Raw genomic sequence first — 26717 nt, forward strand, 5'->3', positions numbered from 1 at the left:
AAAGAATATTATAAGTATGTCAGGTATCATTGATAAGACAAATTAATAGATTTTATCGTTTTTAAATGAAATTTGATATGATAAAACGTATTATATTCATTGATCTAACCTCGACCTTTTGAATTTGATAGAATACGAATTTAAACTATCACCTAGTTCTAGAAACGTGTCTCTCTCTTTCTCTATATATGTGAAAATTTTACCTCTACTATTCCGAGATGGTATTAATACGTTTAAATAAAGAAATCATAAAGCTAAATTTGGAAATCCTTGATGATGACTTATGTGACAGATTCCATGTACCACGCGATCGTACTTTACCACTTTCATCTCTCTGTTACGATTGTATTAAGATACACGACCGAGACTGTTATATATTTTCTACGAATATATATATAGGAAGGAATATATATATCGTATATCAACCACCCTTCAAATTTACCTTCTAAATATATATATATATATATATATATATACCAAACTGAATAGGAATTCGTCGCGTAACAATGACATAGAAAACGAATAAGAGAAAACCAAAAAGCAATCATTCAACGAAATCAAAAAAAAAAAAAAAGAGAGAAAAGAAAGAAACAAAAAAAAAAAAGAAAAAGAAAACATTTCGCATTGTTTTGGACTTCATCGATTATGCGGAACGTGGGATGTTATTTCGCACGTAACCACCACCTTCTCTATTATCCGACATCTTCCATTACCTTATCTTCGTCTTATACCACTTTCCTTCCGTCATAAAATTTTCATGGATGCCTAAGATACTACTCGTCTCTCTTAGTAATACTAGATCTAGTTCAATATGCCGTTGTCATAGTTGTTGTTGTTGTTGTTGTTTTTGACATAGGATTTTAATAAATAGTAGGGAATACAAAAATACGTGTAAAAAAAAAAAATAAAAACTATCTAAAAAACAAAGGACTCTATGAGGTATCTAGGGGTGAAAATTTTTTTTTCGGGGGTGAATTTCTAGAGGGGGTTTCTCTCTCTCTTTCTCTGTCTCCGCTTGGTTGTACAGCCCTGCGCGTCTCGCACCGGCTTTTCCGCTAATATTTCATCGTTGCTACCGGCAGGCAGGCAGGCACCGAGGCAGCGCCGGCCATCTTGTTTCCGGGCCCGGGTGTGCCGGAAACGGCCGGATGTGCCGCGACAAAGCGCCGTTGCGGAAAAATCACGGGACTATGAAGCGTGGATAAACAGAGAAGGAACAACAGTCTCGGTCATAGCACTCTCTCTTTCTCTCTCTCTCCTCTTCATTCGCACGAAATACGTTTGTCTGTTTCTCTACATTTCAATAGAATCGGATACTACGAAGAATCGGATGCTCGAAGAAATATGAGGCAAATGAGAGCCTTTACGGAAGTTAGTTATTCTTTAACAAATTTTCTTCTATAACTTTTAAACACCCTGTATACTGTTCTATTTTTGTCGAATGAATAAGAAGAATTATTTTAATTACGTTGAAATAATCGAATATACTATTTTCTCTTTGAACAAACTCTTTGTTTTCTTTTTAAACGACATGTGTGTGTGTCTGGGTTTAAAAAATTATTAAAAAAAAAAATAGTTGCCAAGATCCATCACGAAAATTTTAGCGAGCCATTTATTTGTCCCAAGTGTAAAAGGATTTTTGTGTACTCACGTGAAGAACAAGATAAAAAATACTATAACGATCTCTACTTAAGAAATGTTTCTAACTGAAATTGCCGCTCGAATGGATAAAAAGATACGGGTGGCAAGACAAATTTGTAGCATACCGAGGGCGAACAGAAGTAGATGAGAAAGAGAGAGAGAGAAAGAGAGAGAGAGAGATGTTTGAATTTATTTAAACAAGAAGACCTCTTTATAATTCCACGATTTTAACTTTTACCTTCTTCGCCAGCATGATAAGACTTTTAAACAAGAACGCTAGATGCCTAATAGAGTAGTAGTAGTAGTAGTAGTAAGTGTAGATAAATACTGTCTTACTGTTCAAGAGAACAATTGCGAGACAGTATAGGTGATAAATATATCTTTTTTTTCTTTCTTACATATTAAATTAGGAAATGTTTTTATTCTGTTGTTAATAAAAAAAAGTAGGTTTGATATAATGTTATTTCAAGTAAAACAGGGAGTGGTTCAATTACCTTTAAATCAGAATTCTTTCTAAAATCTGTTCTTCCGAGCTTTAGACCATGATACGTAAATATATATATAATTATATAACAAAAATATATAATTATTATAAATATATTATAATAAATATAATAATAAATATATATATATATATATATATGTATATATAATATTATGTAGCTTATACTTATTATTAGAAGCTTAATCAAGATATAGTTGTTAAGATACGTAAATAGAATTCTTAGAGCACTGGTTGGGTTGTACTTATGCCCGTAGAGTGAAGATTCGAAATGCATCGATGGGTTCATGAGAGCTGCCTAGTTTGTTTGCTGAGAGAGAGAAGAGGAGAACTCGATCCACCAACAACTAATCTTAAGAAGATCCCGAGCTGCGGGTTACGATTACGCTCAAAGGAGAAAGCTGTGTAATACGGGAACCGCAAAATCCGCGGGAACAAAGTTGCTTCTCGTGGTATTCAACTCGAATATATCTCGTAACATTTACTGAGGTAATTACAAACGTTATATCTTAGATGTCGTGATGATTATTTCCCGGAGACAGGGGAAACAACCACAAAGAAGAGAAACTTTTCCTTGTTGGTTGTCGTCGTAGTAGTAGTAGTGGTAGTCTTCATCGTCGTCTCGACAGATTAGAAAAGCCCCACAGCATCCTCTTTCTCCCTCTCTCTCTCACTCACTCTTGTCCTATTTCCACAACGATGAGAATTTCGTTTTCCACGAGAAATAATAGGAGGTGGGGGAGGGAAAGTATCGCCAAAGGGAAGAAGAAAGAGAAAGAGAAAGCGATTATATTCGGAATAAGAGAAACACCGAATATGATCACGGAACAGCTAGCTAGAGTTATGTGTTGGTAGGGTTGGTAGTTCGTCTGTTCATGGGCCTAAAATTGTATAAGACACGATGAGCAGCAGAGTAATAGTAATAGTAGTAGTAGGTCGAGGAAGAAAATCAAAATTTTGTCATCCAATCGTAATTCGAAAGGGCGCGAAACCACGTTTTGATTTATCCCCCGAGGGTCATATAAAACGGGGATAGACTATTACATTTTCGACTCGGTTTCGTCATCCATCGCATTCGATTTCGCTTATAGGAAATTTTAACGGAATTTTTCGTCCTGGTACTACTATATATAGCAGACCATACCAGCAATCCTTCCTTCCTTCCTTCCTTCCTTACGAAGAAAATCCTTTTCGATAACGTTAAGTACTTTCGGATAAAGGACACTCGAGATTCGGATATCGGCTCGCAAAAAGAAAGAGAGAGAAAGAGTATCTTCTTTTCGCAAGAACGCGTCGAATCGAATTTTATTCATCTATCCAAAGTTTTTCCATATATTTATGCAAGAAAAAACAACAAAAAAGGAAACAAAAAAGAGTAAATTCGTTTTACGATTTGTATGGAAATATTTTCACGAACCTTATCCGAAAAATAAAGAGATGGTTTTTCTCTTTATCAAACCCACTCCTCCACCACCACCACCAACAACCACCACCACCATCACTACCATCCATCCAATGTGATATTTCATGCGTAGATTTGGCAAAGAAATAAGAGCTTTTTAGTGGTATGCAAGCCGTAATTTCCACTCGCTTCGGTTTAACGATGTACACAGGGTGATGGTGGTGGTGGTGGTGGTGGTGGTGGTAGTAGAAGAGGCTAGAAAGAGAATCTCTTCCTCTCCGGTTGAAGCTTTATTCCGGAGACACAATTTTCCCTGTCATGAAACCATAAACATAGCCCGACTCCTCCCTTTTCACCGGTACCTTGCTGCTTGGCCAACGCTATGGCGGCGCACCCCCTAATCTGAACGCCACTCTAGCGCGACTCCTGCGTTTCTAGCGCCATTTAGATAAACTCGTAATCTAGGTACCGTTTTCTACGGTGAAATATACCCTCGAGGCGTTGCACGACCGAGCCCTGGATTCGCCTCTCCTATATACCTACCTCTAATATAACTCTATATGTGTCTGTGTATATTTGTGTGAATGAAACATATATGGATTGTGGCTAGAAATACGCGTACACGCATTCGTCCTACACACTTGGGAACTAAAAGCGATCGAATGTGAGAGAGAAAAAGAGAAAGAGAAAGAGAATGAAACAAACTAAACGATTCTCGCGAGCCTGCCATTGAATTTACTTCCAAATACAAAAGAGATATTTTTCCTCTGCCGCTCTCTCTCTCTACGGGGTCAATGCAAAAAAAAATGGAAGAAAAAAAAAAGTCAATTGGAATAATGTTAGAGAGTAGCATCGCCAAAATATTACCGTATATTCTATGAACTTCAAAAGTATACAATTTTTTTTTTTAATGAAACCAAATTGTGAATTTCGAAAAGTATAAATTATTGGGTTGCTCAGAAAGTAATTTCGTTTTTCTTTTATGAAGTGAAGACATTTTTTGATTCGAAGTTAAACTTAGGCCTTTCAAGTGGGCATATACAGTTGAATTTGATAAATTTAACATCTCACCGATCTCACGTGTTGTTATTTGCTGGTTTGCATCAACTAATGCCAAAATTGTGTCAGGAAAAAACGAAATTACTTTCCGAACAACACAACGATACTACACCTCCAAGAAACTCGCGACACGATTGACAAAGGAAATGAAAAATCTTCGATGTTGTTGGTTGTTTCACATTTTTTTAAATGACCAATGTCTAGGGATGAATATAAAAAAGAAAAAATAATAAAAGATGGGTAGGGGGGACTACGATCATCATCGGAGCAGTCAAACGTAACCAGCAGCCGCAAGTAGACGGCCGAATGGGCAATGAACGTTCAAATGCCTCATGCGGATGAACCATTATTCGCGTTCAATCGACATTGCAACATGAAACGCCGACAATTGCCCGATAAAATCATTATACGGCTCATTACTTGTCAACTGCATGCGCTCATTGTCCCCCGCCTTTTAATTTACGGCTTCAATGTCTCTCGTTGCAATTTGCTATTTGTTTCTGTAGTAACGATGTTTCTTTCACTAACAGTTATTTGTTGAAAAATTGCCCTCAACTTACTCCTTCATTTCTCTCTCTTTTTTCTCGCGAGTAAAAAAGCATTTTAACTAGGATAGAAAAATATATATAAATAAAATAATTTTGATAACAATATAATAATTATCGTGTTACTTGCATGTTAAAAGTTTAAGTTGGAAGAAAAAATAAAGAAAAAGAAAATATATATTTTTTGCGAGATATAATAGGGACAATTTTCTAAATATTATAATCGATTATAAAGAAAAATATATATAATATATAAATAAAATAATTTCTATAACAATATAGTAATTATCGCGTAAATTAGCTTGCTACCAGTTAAAATTGGAAGAAAAATAAAACATCAAAAAGATATTTTTCACGAAACGTAGTAGGGACATTTTTCTAGATATTATACTTGATTATATATAACTCGTGTAGGCGAAAAACGACAACAGGATCATATATTATAAGAATTAATTCGCAAACTGGTTATTTCGCAAAACTCGTAATCGAAATGGTATATACAACATTCGAGAGAACAAATATGAAACTTTTTCTCTTTCTCTTACTTTTTCCCCCGTAGATATTTACGATAAAAGATATCGAAACTTGAGAAACGGGCCATTGAAAATGGCCGTCGTTCGTTTCACGTACTTTCGAGCATCGATAAAATACAAGCTAATTGCCAGTGGAATTTAACAGCAGTTAAATCCTCAAGTCTTGGATAATTATAAGAAGTTATAAGATGCTTCCTTTAGTTCGGCCGTTCGCCTTTCTCCACCGGTGTTACTACCACTACTACTATTAATACTACTACTACTACTTTCTCTTTCTCTCTAATAGTCTCGACTACCTTCTTCATCAGCCCACTTTACCCTCCTTCATTCCCCTGGCGCCCACCCTTTTAAAGGCACTATCCCCGGGGGCCGTTAGCTGCAATCAAAGTTAACCCGGAGTTATAGGGGAAAACTGCAGACAGGCAGTTAATGTTTAACGGGATTGTTAAATGCAGGTTTTCTCTCTCTCCCCCCTTCCTCCCTTTTGCTTTCCCTTGTCCCCCTTTCCCTTTCCTTCCCCAACCTTTACTCTCTCTTTCTCTTTTATTTTTCCTTAACCCTTCGCGCAGTTTAAACTCTAGAACCATTTCCGCTCGATTCGGCGGCCAACTTTTGAGTTCGATCATAGTTTAGCGAAAGGGTTTCGCCTTTGACGGAAGATGAATTATCATTCGTGGCCAATAAAACGGCTTTAGCTAACCTACTTTATAGTTTCGTTAAGCGTACAATCGTTCTTTTATACTGGAAAATGTTATGTCATGAGATAGCAAGGGCTGCCGTACGTTTCAAAATCGATGAACCATCTGTGTTTAGTTTCGTTACTTTCAAATTATTACCATTAGCACGAATAGAAATTTGAGAAAAGTTGGTGGTATGGTTCTCGTTAGTAGAAAGGGAGAGAATTAAAGGTTTTTTCTAGGCTAAATGAAAACATAATAGATAATAGTATTCGTAAGATTACTCGAATTGTGATTCAACATTTATTGCAATAACCCATGTAGTTTTGTTTTATTATAATTGTTCTGCAACATTGTGAATGCCAATTTAAACTAACAACATTTTTAAAACATTGCAATATGTTTGTAATTTTACAAAAAGTATTTTGAAAATGTTAAGATAAGAAAAAGTAATACGAATAGTAGTATATATATAGTAGTAGTTGATAAAGAATTATTGATAACGTTGAAAACATCTAAAGTATTGTTTTATAATTTGTCATCTTCTCTAGAATAGATAATATCGAAGGTATAACATTCCTCGAGAACAACCTTAACCCCTCTTGTAAAATCAAGTTGTTCGTCAAGTTATTTGTCTGCAAAAACCTTAGGTAGAGCTATTTAAACTACGCTAGCGTAACTTTCCTGTCGCTATATTGCTAATTTATTAGTCTTCTTTATCATTCTTGTTCTCTAGAGCGCCTTTCCTTTTCCACCTTCTCCTCCTCTACCTCCTCCTCTCTTTTATTCCTTCGGTACTACCGGTAATTTATTATGTCTTGAGTTTACAGCAGCGGATCGATTTAACTGTTCGCCAGAGAGAAAGAGAGAAAGAGAGTAACGCTCGAAAATAAAACGTAAGAACGGATGCAAGGAAAAATACTACTAGCCCGCCATAACGGCTACGCAACTTTTTATAAACTTGTTTACCGTCACGTACGTACGTACGTACGTGTAGGAGTTGGTGGAAGGGGGAAGGGTGGAGGAAAAGCTTGAATGTTTCATCCGATTCACCGATGAATCGATCGAAGATTCGAAGAAAGTTGTAATGCGACAGACATTATCCCTTTTCCCTTGTCGTTCTCTATCTTTTTACTTTTTCCTAATGTTATTTTCCCGAAGAAGATAAAAGAAAAAAAAATAATCAACCATGTTTTTCTATTTTTTTCTATTACGTAGCATGTGATTACTCTTTTTTTTTTATTCTTGTCCTTTTTAAAAAAAAAAAATAACGTATAGGATATACACACACGTAGACACATACACACATGTGTAGAAACGCTACTTCTGGCACTTGCTCTTCCTCCATCATCATCTCCCTTGTCCTTCGTTCCCTTCCTCTTTTCTCTCCTGTTTCGAACACGTTGCATCTCCGCGGCACATACCCCCTTCCCCCGCCACCAACCCCGCTCTTCTTCTGCCTCTCATCCCTTCTTTTCTGTTCTCTCTTTCTCGTTGGCATCGTTGGGTGCTCCAAAGCGTAGTGGTGCACAGTCTGTTGGTGATTAGTGCGCTCATTACGCCTGACGCTAATGATGCTTGCATCACCAGACAAAAGCTGCGACAAGCAAGCACGCAAGCAAGAGTGCTGCGCGAGTTCTCCTCCTATTCGTGCTTATCGACAGTCGGACGTAGGGAGAGAAAGGGAAAGAACAAGGGCAAAAGAAGAACAGAAAGAGAAAGAGAGAGATAGAAAGCTTCCAACCAACCTCGCGAAAGGAAACCACTCGCGCCTCATTTTACACAAACATTCATTTTCAACTTGCATATATATATACACATACATTCACCTTCTTCCTAACCCCGTCGTCTTCACACCCCTCGGTACCCTGTCGATTCACAATAAGAGGGGTTTGCTTTCTTGTCCGAGGCAACATTAGATAAAGAGACATCGAAAGTCGTTACTACGCGTGTTATCGATTTGTCCCTAAGGCTGTAGGTTAACTTTTTTTATCCTACCCATTCTTGAACGAAACTTTTTTTTGCTTTCCCGACTATCCCAAAGCTCGTATATTAAAGTTTTGGATTTCATTTTGAAAGATTATATTGGAGGGTGGTTCGGAAAGTAATTTCGTTTTTTCCTAACTCAATTTTGGCATTAGTTGATGCAAACCAACTGTTTATGTTCAAATTCAACAGTTTATGCTCACTTGAAAGGCCTAAATTTAATCTTCATTTTCACAAAAGAAAAATGAAATTATTTTTCCGAGCAACCCAATATATAAAAACAAAAAAAAACCACATAAAGAAAATAACCTTTTTCTTTTTTTATAACGTGATAATATTTTAGCGTAGGTGTAAACGTACGTTGTGTTACTCCTCTCCTAAATAGGATGCTTTTAGATTACTTTAGTACCGTTAAAAGGAACGATGTGACAAATAGGTAAGAATAGGGAGGAAAAATCCTTACAGGACAAAGATACGACGAGAAATCGCGAAAATCCTCTTTTTTATGGCAGCACGCAGACGGCATACGATATGTGTATTGTCTTCGGCAAAACGACAAGGACAAGGACAAGAGGAAAACTTAAGGGAACGAATTGGTGAGAGTCATAACCGACTAAGACGAAAGATATACGTTGGAAAGACAGTGTGGCTGCCTGTTAGGGTAAGGTATACACTTTTGGGTGACGCGATTTCTTTCTCAAAAGATGAAAGAGAATACTGCGCGAAAGAAAAAAGAAAGAAGAGGAAAGAGAGAGAGAGAGAAAGAGAGAGAGAAAGAGAGAGAGAAAGAGAGAGAGAGTGAGGCATCACCACGTCCACGCTGAAACACGAGGAAATTAATAAATTGCTCAAACTTAAGTCGGAGCCCTTCTAAGTGCTGGAATAAAGGACCCTCATAAATTTCATTCCACGTGCTCGAGTATCTACGTTGAAGAAACGGTGTGGTGGTTGTTCGTTCCCTTCTTCCTCGTCCTCGAAGAAGAAACGCTTTTCCTTAGCTCCGTTCCTTTATATTCCCTTGACTTTCACCCTCCCCCTCTCTCTCTCTTTCTCTCTGTCCTATCCAATCCTGGCTTTTGCAAATTTTCCTTTCCTTTTTTTTCTTTCCCTTTTTTCTTTTCAAGAAAATCGAAAGATCCGTCTTAAGTTAGTTGTTGGTTGAAAAAAGAAAAGAGAGGAAAAAGGAAAAAGTTTTGTAAAGAAAGCGTAAGATAATTTAGAAGGTTACCACCCCACCCACCTGCTACGGGCAATGATGAATACTGGGCTGAAGGTATTTTACGTAGGACGAGAATATGTTTGTTGAGTAGAGACGCGACGAGTTGGTGTAAAATTTTCAAATTGTAATTATTATCCTAACCTAGGTGAAGTTATCACAAATTGTTTTATATTCTCTCGTGTTTTTGTATGCCGCGAACAGGTACGATATATCACATCTCGTTATTCCACGATTTCTACTTTATCCTTTCTCATATCTTTTCCATCATTCTTACTCGAAATAATTTTGTATAAGTAAACCTATTACACTATACATAATTCACGAATAATATATAATATATTAGTACAAAAATTGATTAAAGTAATTACGATTTGGTAAAGATAAAAAATAAAACTTTAATCAAAAACTATTAAATAATAATTAATCATTTGTTTGTTTGTTTTTTTTTCGTAACGATAGTGTCGTACGATTGTTTGTGTTTGTACAGAGATTTGAATCAGAACGACTATTAAATAATAATTAATCATTTGTTCGATTTTTGTTCATAACGATAGTTGTCATACAATTGTTTGTATTTGAAAGTAATATCATGGCAACATTTGTTAATGATTCATTAATCGTTTTCATCTTGACTGTATTCGATCAGTAAAACAAAGGAACCCTCGATGAGCATTGTTCATCGTGTTTTAGTCTTATCGGCAAAGAGAGAAAGAGAGAGAGAGAGAGAGAGAGAGAGAGAGAGAGACTCGATTGCATTTTTATCGGGATGAAAAGTGAAGTAGCACGAATTCGATGGAAGCGTTGGTCGCTATCGAGATCAACGATGGTACCGGTTTCGCTGGGTCGTCCGGACGATGGCGGATATAGAATAGGATGGGTAGGAGGAGGAGGAAGAGTAGAAGAGGAGATGTCGGCGAACGGGGGCGGAGAAAGAGAGGGAGGGAGGGAGGGAGGGTGGCGATGAAGGGGTGCCAGAATGAATAGCAACGTGAAACAAAAGCACCAGGTTACAAATGGCGTGTATTCGCGACGGCATTGTTTTAAATGGCTGTCAGGCGTCCGGAATTTATCCCGTTTTGCTACGTGACAAGCGCCATTAAATTTATTTATTCACCCACGCAAGCATAGCTTTACGAAAGAGAGGAATACCCTGCAAAAGAGAAAGAGAAAGAGAAAGAGAAAGAGAGAGAGAACACTGACTGACTATCGCTCGACCTTGCCGTTCGACGAATCAAGAAAAAAATCTCTCCAATACGATGGAACAAGGATAAAAGTATGGGAATTAATGAAATCAACAAATTTTTTTCTATTCCTTTAAGTAGGTATTCCAATGAACGCATTAATTTGCGTGAAAAAAATCGAAAGATCAACGTAAACCTTTTACCTTTTTAATTTTCTATTTTTCGTGTTGACTTTTTGATTACTTTAATCGTTTAAAATGAAGTTCCTATAAGAGAGACCGATTTCCATGAAGACGATTCTTTGATAGAATTTCATTTACTCAAGGGAAAAGGACATATTAGGAGTAAAAGATGCTAACAGACATGAAGTATTGAACAAGAAAGAACGTAGAAAGGTTTGGCTGGGTTGTAAATCATATTTAATTATTAATATCTTAATTTCGAGTCTACCGTTAAGTATCGTCTCTCAACGGCGTAACTACTTGCACGTTCTTCTCCTAACGTCTTTTCCTATCATCCCTTATCCAGCTATTTTTTCTTATTCCATAGCCATCGACCATCGAAGGAAGTAAAGTTGGAAGTTGAAAGGGAGCGAGCAATTAAGTTCTTTCTCTCTCTCTCCTCTTAGTCTTCGGGGATCTATTCATTTTTCAAGTAACGTCCTCGGACACCCTCATCTAAGTTTTAAATCGCGTGCAAAACCCCTCTCTCTTTCTCTCGGTCTTGATATTTCCGCGAATGAGCTTACCCCGATGGTAGCTCGAGGAAAAGAAGGGTTGCTTGACTTGTCGATTTATCGAACCGACTTATACAAGACGATATATAATAATGTAGCGTGTCATTTGATTTTATTTTTTCCTTAGAAGAATTTCATTCCATTTACAATGATATAAATTTAAGCAATTAATTGTGATTGACGTGTACACTCGTCATGGCTCGAATCTAGCGACACAAAACAAGCTCTCAAACGAGAACATTCTAAAGAAGTTTTCACTTCAAAAAAAATACCGAACATATGTGAGATCCTAGCGAAAATATTCTCACTACGTGAGTATCTAAATAAACAAGTTATCCTTTCTAATTCAATAAGATCGGTAAATGATAGATAAGTTACTTGAGATAAAAAAATCTTGAACTACTACTATATAACAAGTTACGTCAGACTGGATGGGTAGCAGATACGAAGATAAGATTTTCTTTCTTACGTTATATGAAACTTGACGGATCAAATAAATGTGTTACACACTTACTGACAGTACTCCCATCTAGTTTTATTCGGCTAACCAAGAGATTTCACGAGTTTACCCGTCGAAGAATTCTTACGCCCATTTGTTTTTTCTCTTACTCTTTTTCATTCCCCTTTTTCTATTTCTTTCTTGCCTTTTTTTCTCTTTCCTATCCTTTGTCATTACTAGCACCACCACCACCACCACCACTACTACCAATCTTCTAGAAGTGGAAAGAAGATGAGTATTGAGAGGTCGAAAGAGATATATCTCGACTACGGAGAGAATCCGGATTGCGATATAAGATTACGAACGGGACCCCGATGATGAAATCTCTTATGTGTATATACAATCTCTATGTATGTGTGTATATGCCCACGATTGTTACATATAACCCGTGAGAGATATTTCTTCGTCTGCGTTTACATTCTTCTGTCTGATATAAGTGGTTTCGTTGTATGTGCCGAGTGCTTCATTCGTAGGAATCGAAGCCTGAAATGGCTTCACGTGGATATATCTGTGTATGTTTATGTGTATGTGTGCGTGAAAGGTGGTCTGATCGTATCTTCGGATATGGGTCAACCACAGGAAGGTTGATTCGACCTACTACACAAGCCGGAAATTCTGCATTCAGTACCGGACGAGACTTTTGGTACAAAACGAAAGGGTAAAGAGGGTTGAGAGAGAAAAAAAAGAAAAAGAGAGTACGGTGATTTAAGTCGGAGATAGCAACTACGTTCCGATATCTCAAATCCATTTTTGGCTCAAGCTACAATCGATGAAGAAACATACTCTTCTGTAACCTCTTTTTCCTCCCCTCTCTCTCATAATTCTCTATCTCTATCTATCTGTCTGTCTGTCTATCTGTCTCTCTCTCTCTCTCTCTCTCAGTCTCTTTCCAACCTCTTCCTACTTCTCTTTCGTTCGACCCTTTTGCGAAATTGCTTGGAGTGTCACCTGAGAGCTAAAAGTAACCACGAAGCAAACCATAGAAGTCAAGTTTTCCGATAAATTCTTTTACCGATGTATTTCAAGCGAACAGCTAGCTACGTTTGCCTTGTCATGCAACGATAGCAGTTTCGAGTTTCGTCCTACTATTTTCACCGTGAGAATCTATACTTCTGTCAATGATAAACGACGATATCGAGGCCATCGGATGAGTGGTTCGGTCAGTGATGGTCCTCCTTGCTAACTATGATGCATTTATTGTTTAAGCAATTATAAACGATAATAATAGAAGATGATTTTTATTTATTTTTTAAAGGTGTATATATAGCCATTTATATTTACCAGTTAAAATTGATCACCATTTAGTTGATCAAAAGTTATTCGAAACGTTTCATTGTTCATTAAAGTTGGTAAACACGTAAACGTGAAATGAGATTGCAATTTGAGTTACAAATGTGTCTGTTTATCAATGGAACAACTGTAAATCTTCTTGTAAACTTTGCACAATAACGCATAATCGTTTACCCTAATGTCATGAATCGATAGAGTATAATTAGCTAAAGATCTTCTAGTCTCAGGTGTATCTATTTCAACAACTCCTTATCGTTTATCGACAATAGATAGTATCGTTTGAAACATTTGAAATTCTATGTTAGATTTTCAACGAAAATTTATGATGGTCGGATTAATGCATCGTCCAAGTCTTGTGTCTTGTGGTAAATGTGTAAATAAATCGTCCAAAAGATGGACAAACTTTAAGATCGAACTATATTCTCCTATCGATTCTATGTCAACTGTGTTCAATTTGTTATACCTTAATTGTTGAAATTAATATCCAGAGTTTGTGGTACACCCTCGGGTTTCCAACGAAATCGCTTTAAAACTTCGATGTATTTTGTTCGTGAAAATATATCCTATCGTAATCTTCGGAACAATAACGTCGAAGAATTTCGTCCTCGTCGACTACAAAATCGAGTGGTGCTTTCCTCGTTTATAGAAATCGCTTGAATTGCATGAATCGGGAGGACCGTATCAAAATTGTGAATAAATTTGTTCATGTCAATCGTTAAAACTTAAACTATGATAACTGATACGTACTTTTCACGTAGCAATTAATGATTATAGAACATTTTATAAATACGAACGAACGAATGAACGAAAAGTTTTCTTGAATTTTTTATTTCAAAGAATAAGGTTAACTTGATTTGAGAAGATGACGTGGTGAAACCATAAAATATCGTTTAATTTTTACGAGAAAAAGAAAAATCCAATTTTATTTTTTTCTTATGTTCAAAGTTAAAAGAAAAACGCAATAAAAGAAGAAATAATAAATAATATTATTGTTTTTACTAAATTAATTAAATACTAAATATTATACTAATATGTTTTACTAAATAATATTGTATAATAGTAATATTAGTATAATTATTAATGTAATACTAATAATTTTTTAATAAAAAAATATTATACTATAATAATATATTATTATACTAATAATAATAATATTATTTAGTATTTCGCGTCTAAACTTGGAAACAATATTATTGATTTTTAATTGTAACTAATTTTAAATACTTTACAAGTATTTAATTACAAAAAAAAATAGAAATGCAATAAAATTCTGTAACACATATACATTATTATTTCTCTTTGTATCTGCAATCCAAAAAAAAAAAAAAAGAGAGAGAAAAAAAGAGCAGAGCAGGTGAAGGGGTGGCTGGAAATAAACGAAATCACGAATGGAGTGACGATGAAACTGGATCATCGAAGAACATAATAAACGGACGAGAAGTTCGATGAATAGTAACGACGTGTTTCGAGTATGGGGGGAGAAAGAGAGAGAGAGTTCGGTTATGTTCACCGAATCCGACGCGACAGGTTTTGTTCAACGCTTGGAAATCGGTCTGGGTGATGTTGGTGATGATGGTAGTTGGTAGTGGTCGGTAGGCAGGCAGGCAGGCAGGAACGCAGGAAGCCCCTCGAATAACCGAAAATCGTGAAACGTTCAGGAGTATTTGTAAGGTGGTCGCTTGGTCTGTCTGTCAGTCAGTCGGTTGGTTGGTCGGTCATATATGCAGCTCGTTTCCAGGCCTCCCATCGAAAATATAAATCCAGTTTCGATCGTGCCGAATTTCGTGACAATCGTCATCCGTGGTGGTGCCATCCATTTCAACACCAGCAGTAGCAGCAACTGCTGCTGCAGCAGCAGCAGCAGCAGGTCAAAGCAAAAGTGAAAGAGAGATAAATAGATAGTTCAAACGTATAAGAGAATAGGATGCAATATACGATGATGACGTCAACTAAAAGCAAGAGTAACTTTGATGGATAAACATAACGCCGTTCGTTCGTTCGCTCGTTCGTTAGTTCGTTCTACGAACTATGTCGTATCGCGATTTGGATGTAACCAGGTTGTTGCTTTTCTCTCTCTGACGTGCTAATGGACGTGTCCATGTATAGTGTAAATTTACTGAAAATCAAGCCGGTCCATCAATTCGATCGCTTATCATGGTAAATACGACGTATCTATCTGCCGTAATACGTATGTATATACATGAGAACGGTGTAATCGCATTTGATAGATAAGGTCTATTTTATATATCTATATGTATATATAGATATACATATATATATGTTAGTACTCACCGGACCGAACTGCTCGAAATAATTTTTGACGTCCTCCAGCGTCGTCGGTGCCGATAGTCCACCGACGAATATCTTCTTTGTCCTCGTCACCATCTGCAACAAGAAAAATTCACGTTTTGATTATTAATTGGCATTAGGAACTCGAAAGTTCATTCATTGAATTTTATTGACCGAATAAAAGCATGCATTGTTTGAATTGATTCTTTTCTTAAATTCTTCGTTTATTTCGTTGCAAAATATATGCAAATCTTAATATACTTTCGGTGGAAGGATGGGGGTGGTGCTCTTTAAATGCCATCAAAGTGATTGCGCGTTTTCAGTTACTGAACATTATTAAAAGCACTTAGAAATTTTGGAGAAAGTTTAACGATAAATTTTAATACGAATCATTGCGCGTTTAAGTTACAGAAAGTAACGCCAACACAGCATTAAACAGCATGAAAATGTATATTCGTTTGGCAAAGATTGCAACACGGCATATATAGTGGAGAAGGAGCAGAGGGCAGGGCAGGGGAAGAAGTATAGGACAAGAAAGGTCACGGTCAAAAGGGAGGAAAAGTGTAAGATGTAGGTAGGTGGCCTTCGCAGTGAAAAAGCTCTTCTATTTTTTTCTTCCATCCCCACTCTCTCTTTCTATTCTTTTCCACCACGAATCATAAAAGCTTTTTACTTGATAATGTACGTACCCTACGTATGTATATATATATATACGTAGTAGTATATACTACGTATGTATATGTATATATATATATATATATATATATCCTATGTATCGTATAATATGTATATAAAAATATGCTACAACGAATAATGTAAAAAAAATGCATTTTGAGAAATAAACGAAAGCAACTGTTTTGCATTAATAGATTAATTGCTAAAAATTAGAAATTAAATACTAGAAAAATCCTATTATAAATTGTCTTGGATATTTTATATTTCTACTACTTTTTTATATGAAAAAAAAAGAAAAGAAGAAAACTCTCTCAATGTTCCGATATTTTTTTGATTAAATTCGGTTATCTCGTTAAGATACCACCGCACTTTGTATTATATCATCGAGTTCATTATTGAACGAAAGACTACTTCTGTACGTGGGTGCAGGTAAAAAAAAAAGAAAGAAAAAAAACAGCAAGAAGGTAAAGGAAAGGTAGAGAGAGAGAGAAAGTAGAAAGAGAAAAGAAAGATTGAGATACGTAAAAAGAGATAGAAAGAAAGAGAAATAGTAGGAGTAAGAGAATACCTTAAGTGAATTGAATGTACGTAGAGTCAGGTCGAGTGGCTGCATTATGAAATAATGAAATGAAAGCGACTCCTTGATCCTTAGGAACAAGACGAACCAATCGCAAGAAAGTGAGTTAATACAAAAATCTTGGAAGAAAACGTTAGTATAGATGGGGAAGAGATAGAAATGCAAAGCTCTCTCTTGGGTTCTCGCTCACGAAGCTTACAAAAAAAAAGCGATAAGAAAAAAATATAAAAAAACAAAACTGGAGAGAAATGGCAAGTTGGTTACAATTAAATCTTCTAATCTTGATAATGCTATCGTATTACGATAGGAAAAAAAATAGATAAAGGAAAAGTTAGTAAAATATTTTACAGTTTAGAAAGATGTCAAGTTGGTTATAATTAAATCTTGGAATTTTGATAATACTATCGTAAAAGGGAGAGTATTAGTGAAACATTTTAAAGTTTAAAAAAATTTGTACGGTTAATGAACAACAGAGGACCGAAGGAAAGCACACACAAACAAACAAACAAAAAATTGTAGAAGCTTGACCACGGAAATAGAAAATTAAGTAGAAGAGAGATAGATAGGTAAAATAAGGGAATAGAGGGTGAAATAAAAGTGGAAGGGTGGAAAAGAAGCAGAGTAAAGCTAAATATTGGGAAAGAAGGTAGTAGAAGAGGTAAACTTGGGCAATTTCAGTGATAGCTGGGCTTAGACCTCTCTATATCCAGTGAGTAACGCAAAGCTTCTCTCGGACGCACGTCCTCTCTCCCTCTCTCTCTCTCTGCATTCCTGAATCCAAGTTACTTCCACCGTTTCGAACCCACTCTCTACTTCGTTCAACCTATTTCCATCTCTCTTTTAACTCTCATCCCTTCGAATACTAGTAGTAGTAGTAGTCGTCGTTCCTGATGCTACCGTTGCTGCTGCTGCTGCTGCTGCTGCTGCTGCTCGTTCTCGCTTGCTTATTTCACAGGCGGAATAGAAAAGAAGGAAAAAGTTAGTGAGAGAAAGATAGAGATAGATAGAGTAACACTACTGTGAGCGAGTACTCGTGAGCTCGCCCAAGAGGGATCGGCTAATCAGCAAAATGTATAAAGTCTCGGGGATGAAAATAAAATGGTCCGAGATCTTGAAAATTAAATAAACGGCTTAGCCCGATTTCGAGTCGACGAAAAAGCTCGCTTTCTATTTCTCTTTCTCCTTATGAAAGGAAGATCTCGTGGGAAGATATATCTATATATATAAGAAGAAGAAGAAGAAGAGAAAGAAAAAGAGAGAATAAGAGGAAAGCACTTATTCGAATGAAGCTAACCACAGTCAGGCTCCCGGGTCTTCAAACCTGCTCCTCTCCTTTCCTTAGCGGGAGTATCCAAAAGAAAGTGTCGAAAGAAGAAATTCAAGTTCGTCGGGCGGTATCTCTAATACAAACGAACAAGTTTCAGCCTAAGATACGGCAGGTGGGAGTTTGGGGGGTTGGAGTAAGGATCCCACCACCACCACCACCAAGCGCACGCTCGAAATTACGTTGAAATTTTATTACGCTCCATCGCTCCGAAAACCACCACTGTGGACTACTCACTCGGCTACTCTCCTAATGAGCGCATTGTCGTGCAAACGAGACGTGCTTCGAGAAAGACTACTACTACTACTACTTCGAGAAGATGAGAAAAAGAATGACGAACCGAGAGAGAAGAGAAATAAAGTAAAGAAGAAAGAAAGAAAGAAAAAAATATAATGAGAAAGAAAGAGACGCTCGTATCTCGTCCACGAAAATTCTTTTTTGATTGCTCGGTGAAAAATAAAAAAAAATAAAAAAACCGTCGGAGATTTTTCTTGCGCGTTGAATCTCTGATTCGTCGCTGATTTCTTTGATGATGAAAAAAGAAAGAAAGAAAGTGTAGGTGGCGATCCGAATGAACGAACGGTTGGGACGTTTTATTACCAAATGGGGAGGAGTGTAGGGAGAGGGTTGGTTTAGGGGTGGTAACAAAAGAAGCTCGTTCGAATTTCAGGCAGGAAAAGTACATTACTCCGACGGTCCTCGCGAAACAGTGATGGTGGCAGTGGCTACTACCGAAGGAGTAAGATGAAAAATATAAGTCGTGGACGACCGACGACCGTCATGGAGAAAAAGGAGTGGAAAGAGGGTGGGGGAGGGGGTAGATGAGGAGAGTTGAAATGGTCGTTAGCAAAGATAAGAGCGGATACTGTCGGAATGGTAATGGAAACTCGGAAAGTTCCACTTATTATGCCGTAGCATTATGTAAATACCGGAAGGCTATTACGATTTTACAACTTACTGAGAAAAGAGAAAGAGAATTGAGAGGGAGGGAGGGAGGGGGAGAGAGAGAGAGAGAGAGAGAGTGGCTTTATAGCTCCATCGTTCGGACCATCTCCTTTCCTTCTTACTCTTTTACTATAACGTAACACAGAATGTACTATATGTAATGCTATAACTCCCCACTCCTGTCTCACCCTCTCTTTTGACAAAAATAAAATAGAGCTATCAGAAAGGTTATATATATAAACGAGAGTACATTTTTTTTTTTTAAAGAAACCTTTTTTTTTACGCTTTATTTTTGGTCCTTTAAACCGTTCTTAAAAAAGAGAACGAGAAGGGGATTTGCAGAGAGAATTTCAATCTTTTCCCTATAGCGAACGCTTGAATAAACTCCATTCGAGGGAAGGGGGAAAAGATATACAGAAGGAAATGTAATTAAACTAATTTTACTTTGACAAATATAAAATAATATAAGATTGATGATAATTTTTGGTTAATCGATAAATTTATTTCATTCTTTAATTTTTAATTTTATTTTATAATTTAAGAACGGAAGAAGGATATTTAAATTTATAGTTATAAGATTATTATTAATACATGTATAATATTATATATGTATATACGTTTGACATTAATAATAGGTTAATTTGAATTTTACCAAAATGGAAATTCACGTAGGAAACGACGAAATAAATATCGGAATAAGCGTTCGAAATGTGTGTGTATGTGTGTTCACTTTACAATGAGAGAGAAAGAGAGAGAGATCTCCCATCGAATCCTATCCTTTTGAGCGTAAATATAGTTACGCGAAATTGCAAGGAAAACGCTTGAACGTTCGTTCAAAATTATGATGAAAGTTTAATCGATCGATGGAGACTACACAAATGTTTCAAACGATGCATGCAACCCCGTAATGATAATAAATTATTATTATTATTTTTCCTTTTTTTTATTCTAGATACCATAAATTATTTAACATTTCTTTTCAGACACGTCCAGCTAGTTTGTTATATCGCAAAAAAGGAACGTTTATAAATCCGGAGAAGAGAAAGATGAAAAAGAAAAAGAAAAAGAAAAAGAAGAAGAAGTACACAGCATGATCCGGTCGAAAAATTACCAACTTTTGCACAAATAAATGTTTAGTGATTAATGACTTGTTAGACGGTAACGAATTGTTTGTAGAACATTGGAGGTAGTAGAGTGACAAAGTAGGGGAAAAACGTTGGGGTGGGTGGGAAGGTAGAAAAGTAGGGCAAAAGAGCAAAAGGGAGACAGGAAAAAAAACAGATAATCATCGTATGGGGACAAGGAAAGGGGGATGGGGGTGGGGGTTCTACGTGTGTCGGATGTAGATATACGCGTATATATCATAACACAGAAACTTCCCTTCTTACCCATCACCTACTTTTCTTTTCTTTTCTTTTCTTTTCTTTTCTTTTCTTTTCTTTTCTTTTCTTTTCTTTCTATATCGACATATCTTTCGAAGTAAAGGGCCCAATAATCCGTAGAGCATTCTTATCCCTTTGACCTCCATACGCGACAATGCGAAATTATCCAATCTCTCGACGTTTTATCCTCCTAATACCTCTATCTCCCTTCCAACCCTTATTTTCTTTCTTTCTCTCTCTCTCTCTCTCTATTTTTCTATCTCTCTTTTCATCCCTGGTACGTTCGAGCTCCATTAGAATATCGAAGGTCGCTCCCTCTAAAATGATTTCGAGCGGACACGTATTAATCTTCGTAGCTTTATAAAGCACCCTTATTTTGACGGTGGTGGTGGAGGTAGTGGTGGTGATGGTAGTGGTGGTGCTGTTAAAAGCGGCACTCAAGCGTATTTAGAGAGTCTGCTGGAAGGAAGGATGGATAGATGGATGGAAAAGGAAGGAAGGATGGATGGAAGGAAGGAAGACCCGCGAAGAAATTACCGGAATTACATTTAATCCGGCAATGGCGTTTCGATTCGCTTTTAGTCGTCAATCATTTGCAAACAGATATCCTTCTTTTTACACTCAATCTTTTGAACAACCAACTATACTTTTTATTTCTTTTAATTCTTATCGATCTATCGATCTTTAATATCGATACAATATTATACGAATTTTTACTGACGATAGCAATAAATGTAACTTCGAAAAATATATGTAAATAAGAAATAATTAAAAAGATAAGAAAATACTTAAAAAAAAAAAAAAAGAAACATTAAAGTGTATTACTTTACTAAGGATTTTGTTTTAAGCTTGGTCAAAGATAAGAGTACGGAAAAAGCATTGGCAACCAAAAGAAGTATCGGGGACGTTGTTTAAGCTCTTTAAGGAAGTCCTGCATCTATCTAGGACAGATTAAAAAAAAGTATCCTTTCTTTTAAAGCTTTTTAGCTAAAATTCGACAATAACCTTAGAAATAGAATAGAAAATGTCGATAAATTTTCATCTTAACGATTAAATGAAACAATTAGGAAATAAAAATGTCGACTAACTTGTATAAATAATAAATGTTACTTTAATACTCTCACGTAAAGATCAAAAAAGAAAAAGAAAACTTTTAAATTACTACACACAAACACACACACACACAAATACGTTAGCAAACTTTACAGAATCGAGGAAATACAGAAACAATAATTTCTCATGATATATTAAACGTTTTACAAATTTAAGTCGATGGTCGTAAATAATTAAAGAAACAAGTTGAGAAAAGCAAGGATAAAACTGAGAAAGAAAAGAAAAGGGAAAATAAAAGAGATGGAAGTTATCAGTAACCGGAGCGCGTTAAGGCGCTCAACGTAACTGGGTGGCTCAGCATTGTTATCGCACTGTCCACTCCTGATCCTGGTTCGTTCTCTTCCTCATGGATTCAACGTTCATGTCCGATATCGCGTATTCGCATACGTATTTGAACTACCTATGACTAAACATATATACATATACGTGAAACACGTACAAGTAGGTATACTTGTGTGTGTGTGTGAGTGTGTATATATAAAGAATAGCAAATTATATGCACACCACATTGTTCGTTTTTACCAAGGACTTTTGCAAATTTTCTTCTTTTCTTTGGTCCAGCTTTCTTTCTCTTTTTATTTCTTATATATATATATCTATGACGTAACTTTACATATATATATACACGGTGTAAAGTTACGTCAAAGCGCCTTTTACGTTGAATAGAGCTTTTCGTACAATGATAAGTCCGTGAAAGCTTAATGATTTTGCTCGAAATGATACCGCAGTACTCTGGTGCTGCATAGTTTAACCAACCAGGACCAGTAAAATAATGAACTCACCGAATGACGTAAAACCGGTTCTTTTCCTTTTTAGGAATCATTCTCATTTGCTTATTTTATACATATATATGCGATTAGGTGTTCACATATGTGTTAAGGTCTATAAATGTGCAGGAAGAAAAGTAGGCTGTTAATAGTAGAGTTACAAGAAAAGAACCAATTCTTATCCTCATAGTTACCAGGTAGGTGTTATGTAGTATATGTGTGTGTGTGTGCTCAATTGTGTACTCGACACTACCGACACTATTGTCGGAGTATAATTTCGCGTTCCTGAATTTCAGCCGTTTTGTCGAAGAATGTAGTAGTTCCGCTCAGCTCTAAATGATACTAAAGGGTATGCGCACATGCGCATGTGCGCAAGGGAATATAATGGAACGCTCGTAATGTAATAATGAATTGTCGCGAATGCTATACACACGGTTATACGATGAGAAAGATCCATGAAATGTTTATACGATTTTCGCCATTTTCATTAGAGACTAGAGTACATTGTAAAAAATAATTCATTTTCAATTTCCTATTGTTTAAAGAAAGAAAGAAAGATAATAATAATTAGTTACCATTGTATTGCAAGGAAGCTCATTAATTTTGATAAAAAAGAAAAAATGAAAGTTCGTATTGAATTCTACTTTACAATATGATTCGGTATTACGAATCGTCATTTACGATTCCTCGTTTGCGCCATATGTTCTTTTGAGACAGGTTTTTTGATTCGAATAAACTTTTCACAATGGAGACTACTGCCGAAGCTGCCACCCTCGTAGCTTATATCTTCCTTTATCGTCACATCTTCTTCCTATTCCTATTCGTTTTCTTTTCCTTCTTTTTTTTTATATTTTTCTCTTCTATACCTATACTCCTGTTAAATTTCGGTCAAGGAGTGACGAGGGTAAGAAAGGTAGAGGTTTATGGCGGACGGAATCCCCTTCACCCTTCCTGAACAACTTATCAAACTGTTTGAAGAAAAATCTGAGTTTTTCAATCGATGGTACCTTCCTATTTCTATCTATCATGGAAACGTGACGGTACCTCTCGCTCGTTGCTGCTGATGCAAACAAAATTCAAACTTAGGCGCGGCTCAGTTCAACGATGTGAAAAGGTTGACCTCCTTGCAGATCAGTTTAACTTTTATATCGCGACAAACGAACGGTTAAATATATTGTCAAATCCAACAGGAATTACAGAATGAAATTTAATAATCTAAAGAGTTTTAATATATATATATAAAGTCTTGTGTTCATTCGAATAATCCTCAAATCTGATCCTCCCCTTTAACACACAACCCTATTTTTGTTTCTAGCAAATTCGGTCGATCATTCATCGTCAGTTGTTACGCCTTAAATTGTTTGAATTCTGATTATTCGGGATTATGAGAAAATCTATTATCACTTCTCGTGTCCCCAATAGTAATCCCCCTTCTTCATCTTCATCTTCTTCTTCTTGGATCGTCATTGATATTCGAATCTCAATTGATTATTTTGATGTCTCTATAAACGCGTTCCCCCTTAGTTTCCCTAGTATAGTCCTCTCCTACTCTCCACAAATTTCCATTGCTTTTTAAGTTTCGCATTTTCTCCCTTAGAATTCAAAAGGATCCTACTTCAAAGTCCAAATTTCGTATAGAAAGAAAGAAAGAAGAAAAGAGAAAAGAAGAGAAGGGACTTGCTTGGTATATCGAGTTTTAAGCTTAAAAGAAAATTTCTTTCTAAACCTTGTCGTCCCGCGTATAACTCGCAAAAATGAGTTAGCTCTTTGGTAGAAGAAGATTTCCGAAAGATTCTTGATCCTATCTCTCTCTCTAACTCTCTTTACTCTTTGAACAGGTCCGATACTTTTTCTTATATATTTATTTACTTCAATTTTTTTCACATGAAACCCACATCCGAAAAATTATAACAACGGAACCCGAAATGTGTTTTATCTAAGTGACAGTAATAAAAAGATGAACAATTTCTAATGTAGTTCAAATTCGGTGTACTATAACCTATGGCATAAGTATATATATTTATATTTTTTTCTTTTAGATTTTATATATATATATAATATATTTAATATATGTAAAATATAATATTAAATATAAAAATAAAATATAATATAATTATTATATTTAATATTATTATGTGTATATACATAAGGTAAATTATATATATTCTGTTCTACAGACTTTTTTCCATTTTTATAAGCGCCCTTCCAAATTACATCCTTACATAATTTCTCAGGTTTTTTTAGCAAAAAAAAAAAAAAAATTTTATGCCATCTACCGAAAATCAGCACGAACTTTCTGGACAATCTAATATATATAGTAAAAAAAAAGACCTTGTTCCCATTGCAACAACAAAACTGGCTCGTTTTGTTGGCTCATACAGAGAAAACTATCTTTTTTTCTTCCAGTTCGTGTTTTCTATTCTTACAAACTATACCGAACGACACGATATTTTTTTTTTTCTACAACTTTCGGCTTCTATGCGGGCTGATCTTTTTCTATCTCTATCTGTATCTTTCTCTTTCTCTCTCTTTTTACATTTATTGATCCTGTAGCATCAAACATTTACAAGAGTCGTTCTTTGAACAAGAAGATGAAAGCATCGACGCCTGCCTGACAAGTGTGCGCGAGCGTTCGCGCGAACGTTGTTGCTTAAGCACGGATGCTCTATTTTAACTCTCTGTGAGCCTTTGATGCGCATTATCACAACCGGTTTTTATTCAGACACGACTAAAATACTCCCGTTGCGCTTTGGTTTTCAATGGCATGCCTGCACTGTCTGTCTGTCTGTCTGTCTGTCTATTCCTCAGTCCATTCGTCAGTCCGTTTGTCTGTTTGTTTGGCTGTTTTTACCAGAACATCGTTGTCTCATCACGACACCAACGATCTTTCTTTTCTGCACATTTCGCACATATATAAAAAACTATTTTTTTTTCTTTTTGCTAATACCTTTTTCCTTTCTTTCTACGTCAAATGTTCTCTTTACTTTGTATTTATTTTTTTTATATAGGTATATTTTTAAAAGGTCCTTCGCGTATCCAAAGTGTTGGGTTCAACATATGAATCTCACGAAATTTCTTTTGTCAAGGTATTTTTTGAGCGAGTTAGAATTATTATTTATATAATTTATGTTATATGTTATTTATTTATTAATATTTTTATTTATATATAATTTATTATTATATAAAAATTATAAATTATATATCTTATAAAATAAAAGTAATATTTCTTCTTCACACGATCGAATCTTGTAATTTTTATAAAATTGCAAAAAATAAATATCGAATCTTCTTCTTTGCATCTATCAAAGTTTGACGATGTCTGTAAAATTATTTGTTTATCTATTTTCATTTTATTGCAGAAATGACTAAAGTTAATGATACCAAGCGTATACTCACGTTATTAAAAATAAAAACTGCTACCATTGATCAAGCGATATTGTAAAATTATTCCGATATATAATAGATAAATCGAATGAAAAATCTGAAAGTGGAGAAACAATGTATTTTCTGTAAAAATCCGGAAGTCATCCCTATGATTACGGTTTTAAGTGTAAGCTCGAAGTAAAAAGAAAAAAGAAAAAAAAGAGAAGAGCACGAATCTCGAATATATTCCCGGCTTTTTCTTTTTTTCTTTTTCTTTTCCACCCCTTTTCGAACATTATTACGACGAAAAGAAGTAGCGAGAATTCATAATGCCTTAATATTGACTAGTTTTTATTGCGGGGTCTCGCTTAACTCCATTAGGGAAAATGCGTTTATGCGGAAATATGCTTTCATCGCGTTTCCATTCGTATCTACTGTGTTTCATCGTCGTAGTCGTAGTCGTCGTTGTGAGATAGTAGTAGTAATTCTCGTTGGTGAAAATTTCGCGCAACGAGAACACGCTCGTGCGCGCGTGCATGCGTTTTGGCGTAAATAGAATTTCTTTTGAGCGAAAAAATTGCAGGCTACAAGGTCGTGCCTTACCAAGTTGGAGAAGATTTTCCTTACTTTATATTTAAAAAAAAAAAAGATTAACTTAAAAAATTGACCGATCGTGACTTTTGAGTCTTTATTACTTGTACATGTGTGTGTCGTATTTTCCTATGTTGTTATATGTATGAACACGTGTATAGGTGAATTTGTAGATCTTTTTAAAAATAATTGCACTCTTCTTAACACATTTTGCGAGGGAGGCGACTAAGGTCGTTTTTTTATTTATTAAATATTATTTTATATAAATTTATATTTTTATTTTATTATAGAATGTAATAAATTATATATAATAATTATAATAAATTAATTTTTTTCTAAATATATATTACATATTTTATATTAATATTATATTAATAAATATAATATATTATATGTATTATATATTAATTAAATATTTATT

The 26717-nt window shown here is 35.6% G+C and overlaps 1 protein-coding gene across 6 annotated transcripts in view; it reads right to left on the reverse strand.

Annotated features, from left to right (window-relative positions):
* Positions 1–26717, reverse strand: part of Rbp6 (RNA-binding protein 6) — a 583327-nt gene that overhangs the window by 161654 nt on the left and 394956 nt on the right. For all 6 annotated transcript variants that reach the window (XM_015319952.2, XM_015319953.2, XM_015319955.2 and 3 more), the window contains one exon: positions 15563–15655. In XM_015319952.2, the coding sequence (XP_015175438.2) occupies positions 15563–15655 (93 nt within the window). The remainder of the gene's footprint in view (positions 1–15562; positions 15656–26717) is intronic.

The sequence above is a fragment of the Polistes dominula genome, unplaced genomic scaffold (genome assembly GCF_049000335.1).
Source record: "Polistes dominula isolate Pdom_NZ unplaced genomic scaffold, Pdom_raw_medaka contig_77, whole genome shotgun sequence".
Lineage (NCBI taxonomy): Eukaryota > Metazoa > Arthropoda > Insecta > Hymenoptera > Vespidae > Polistes > Polistes dominula.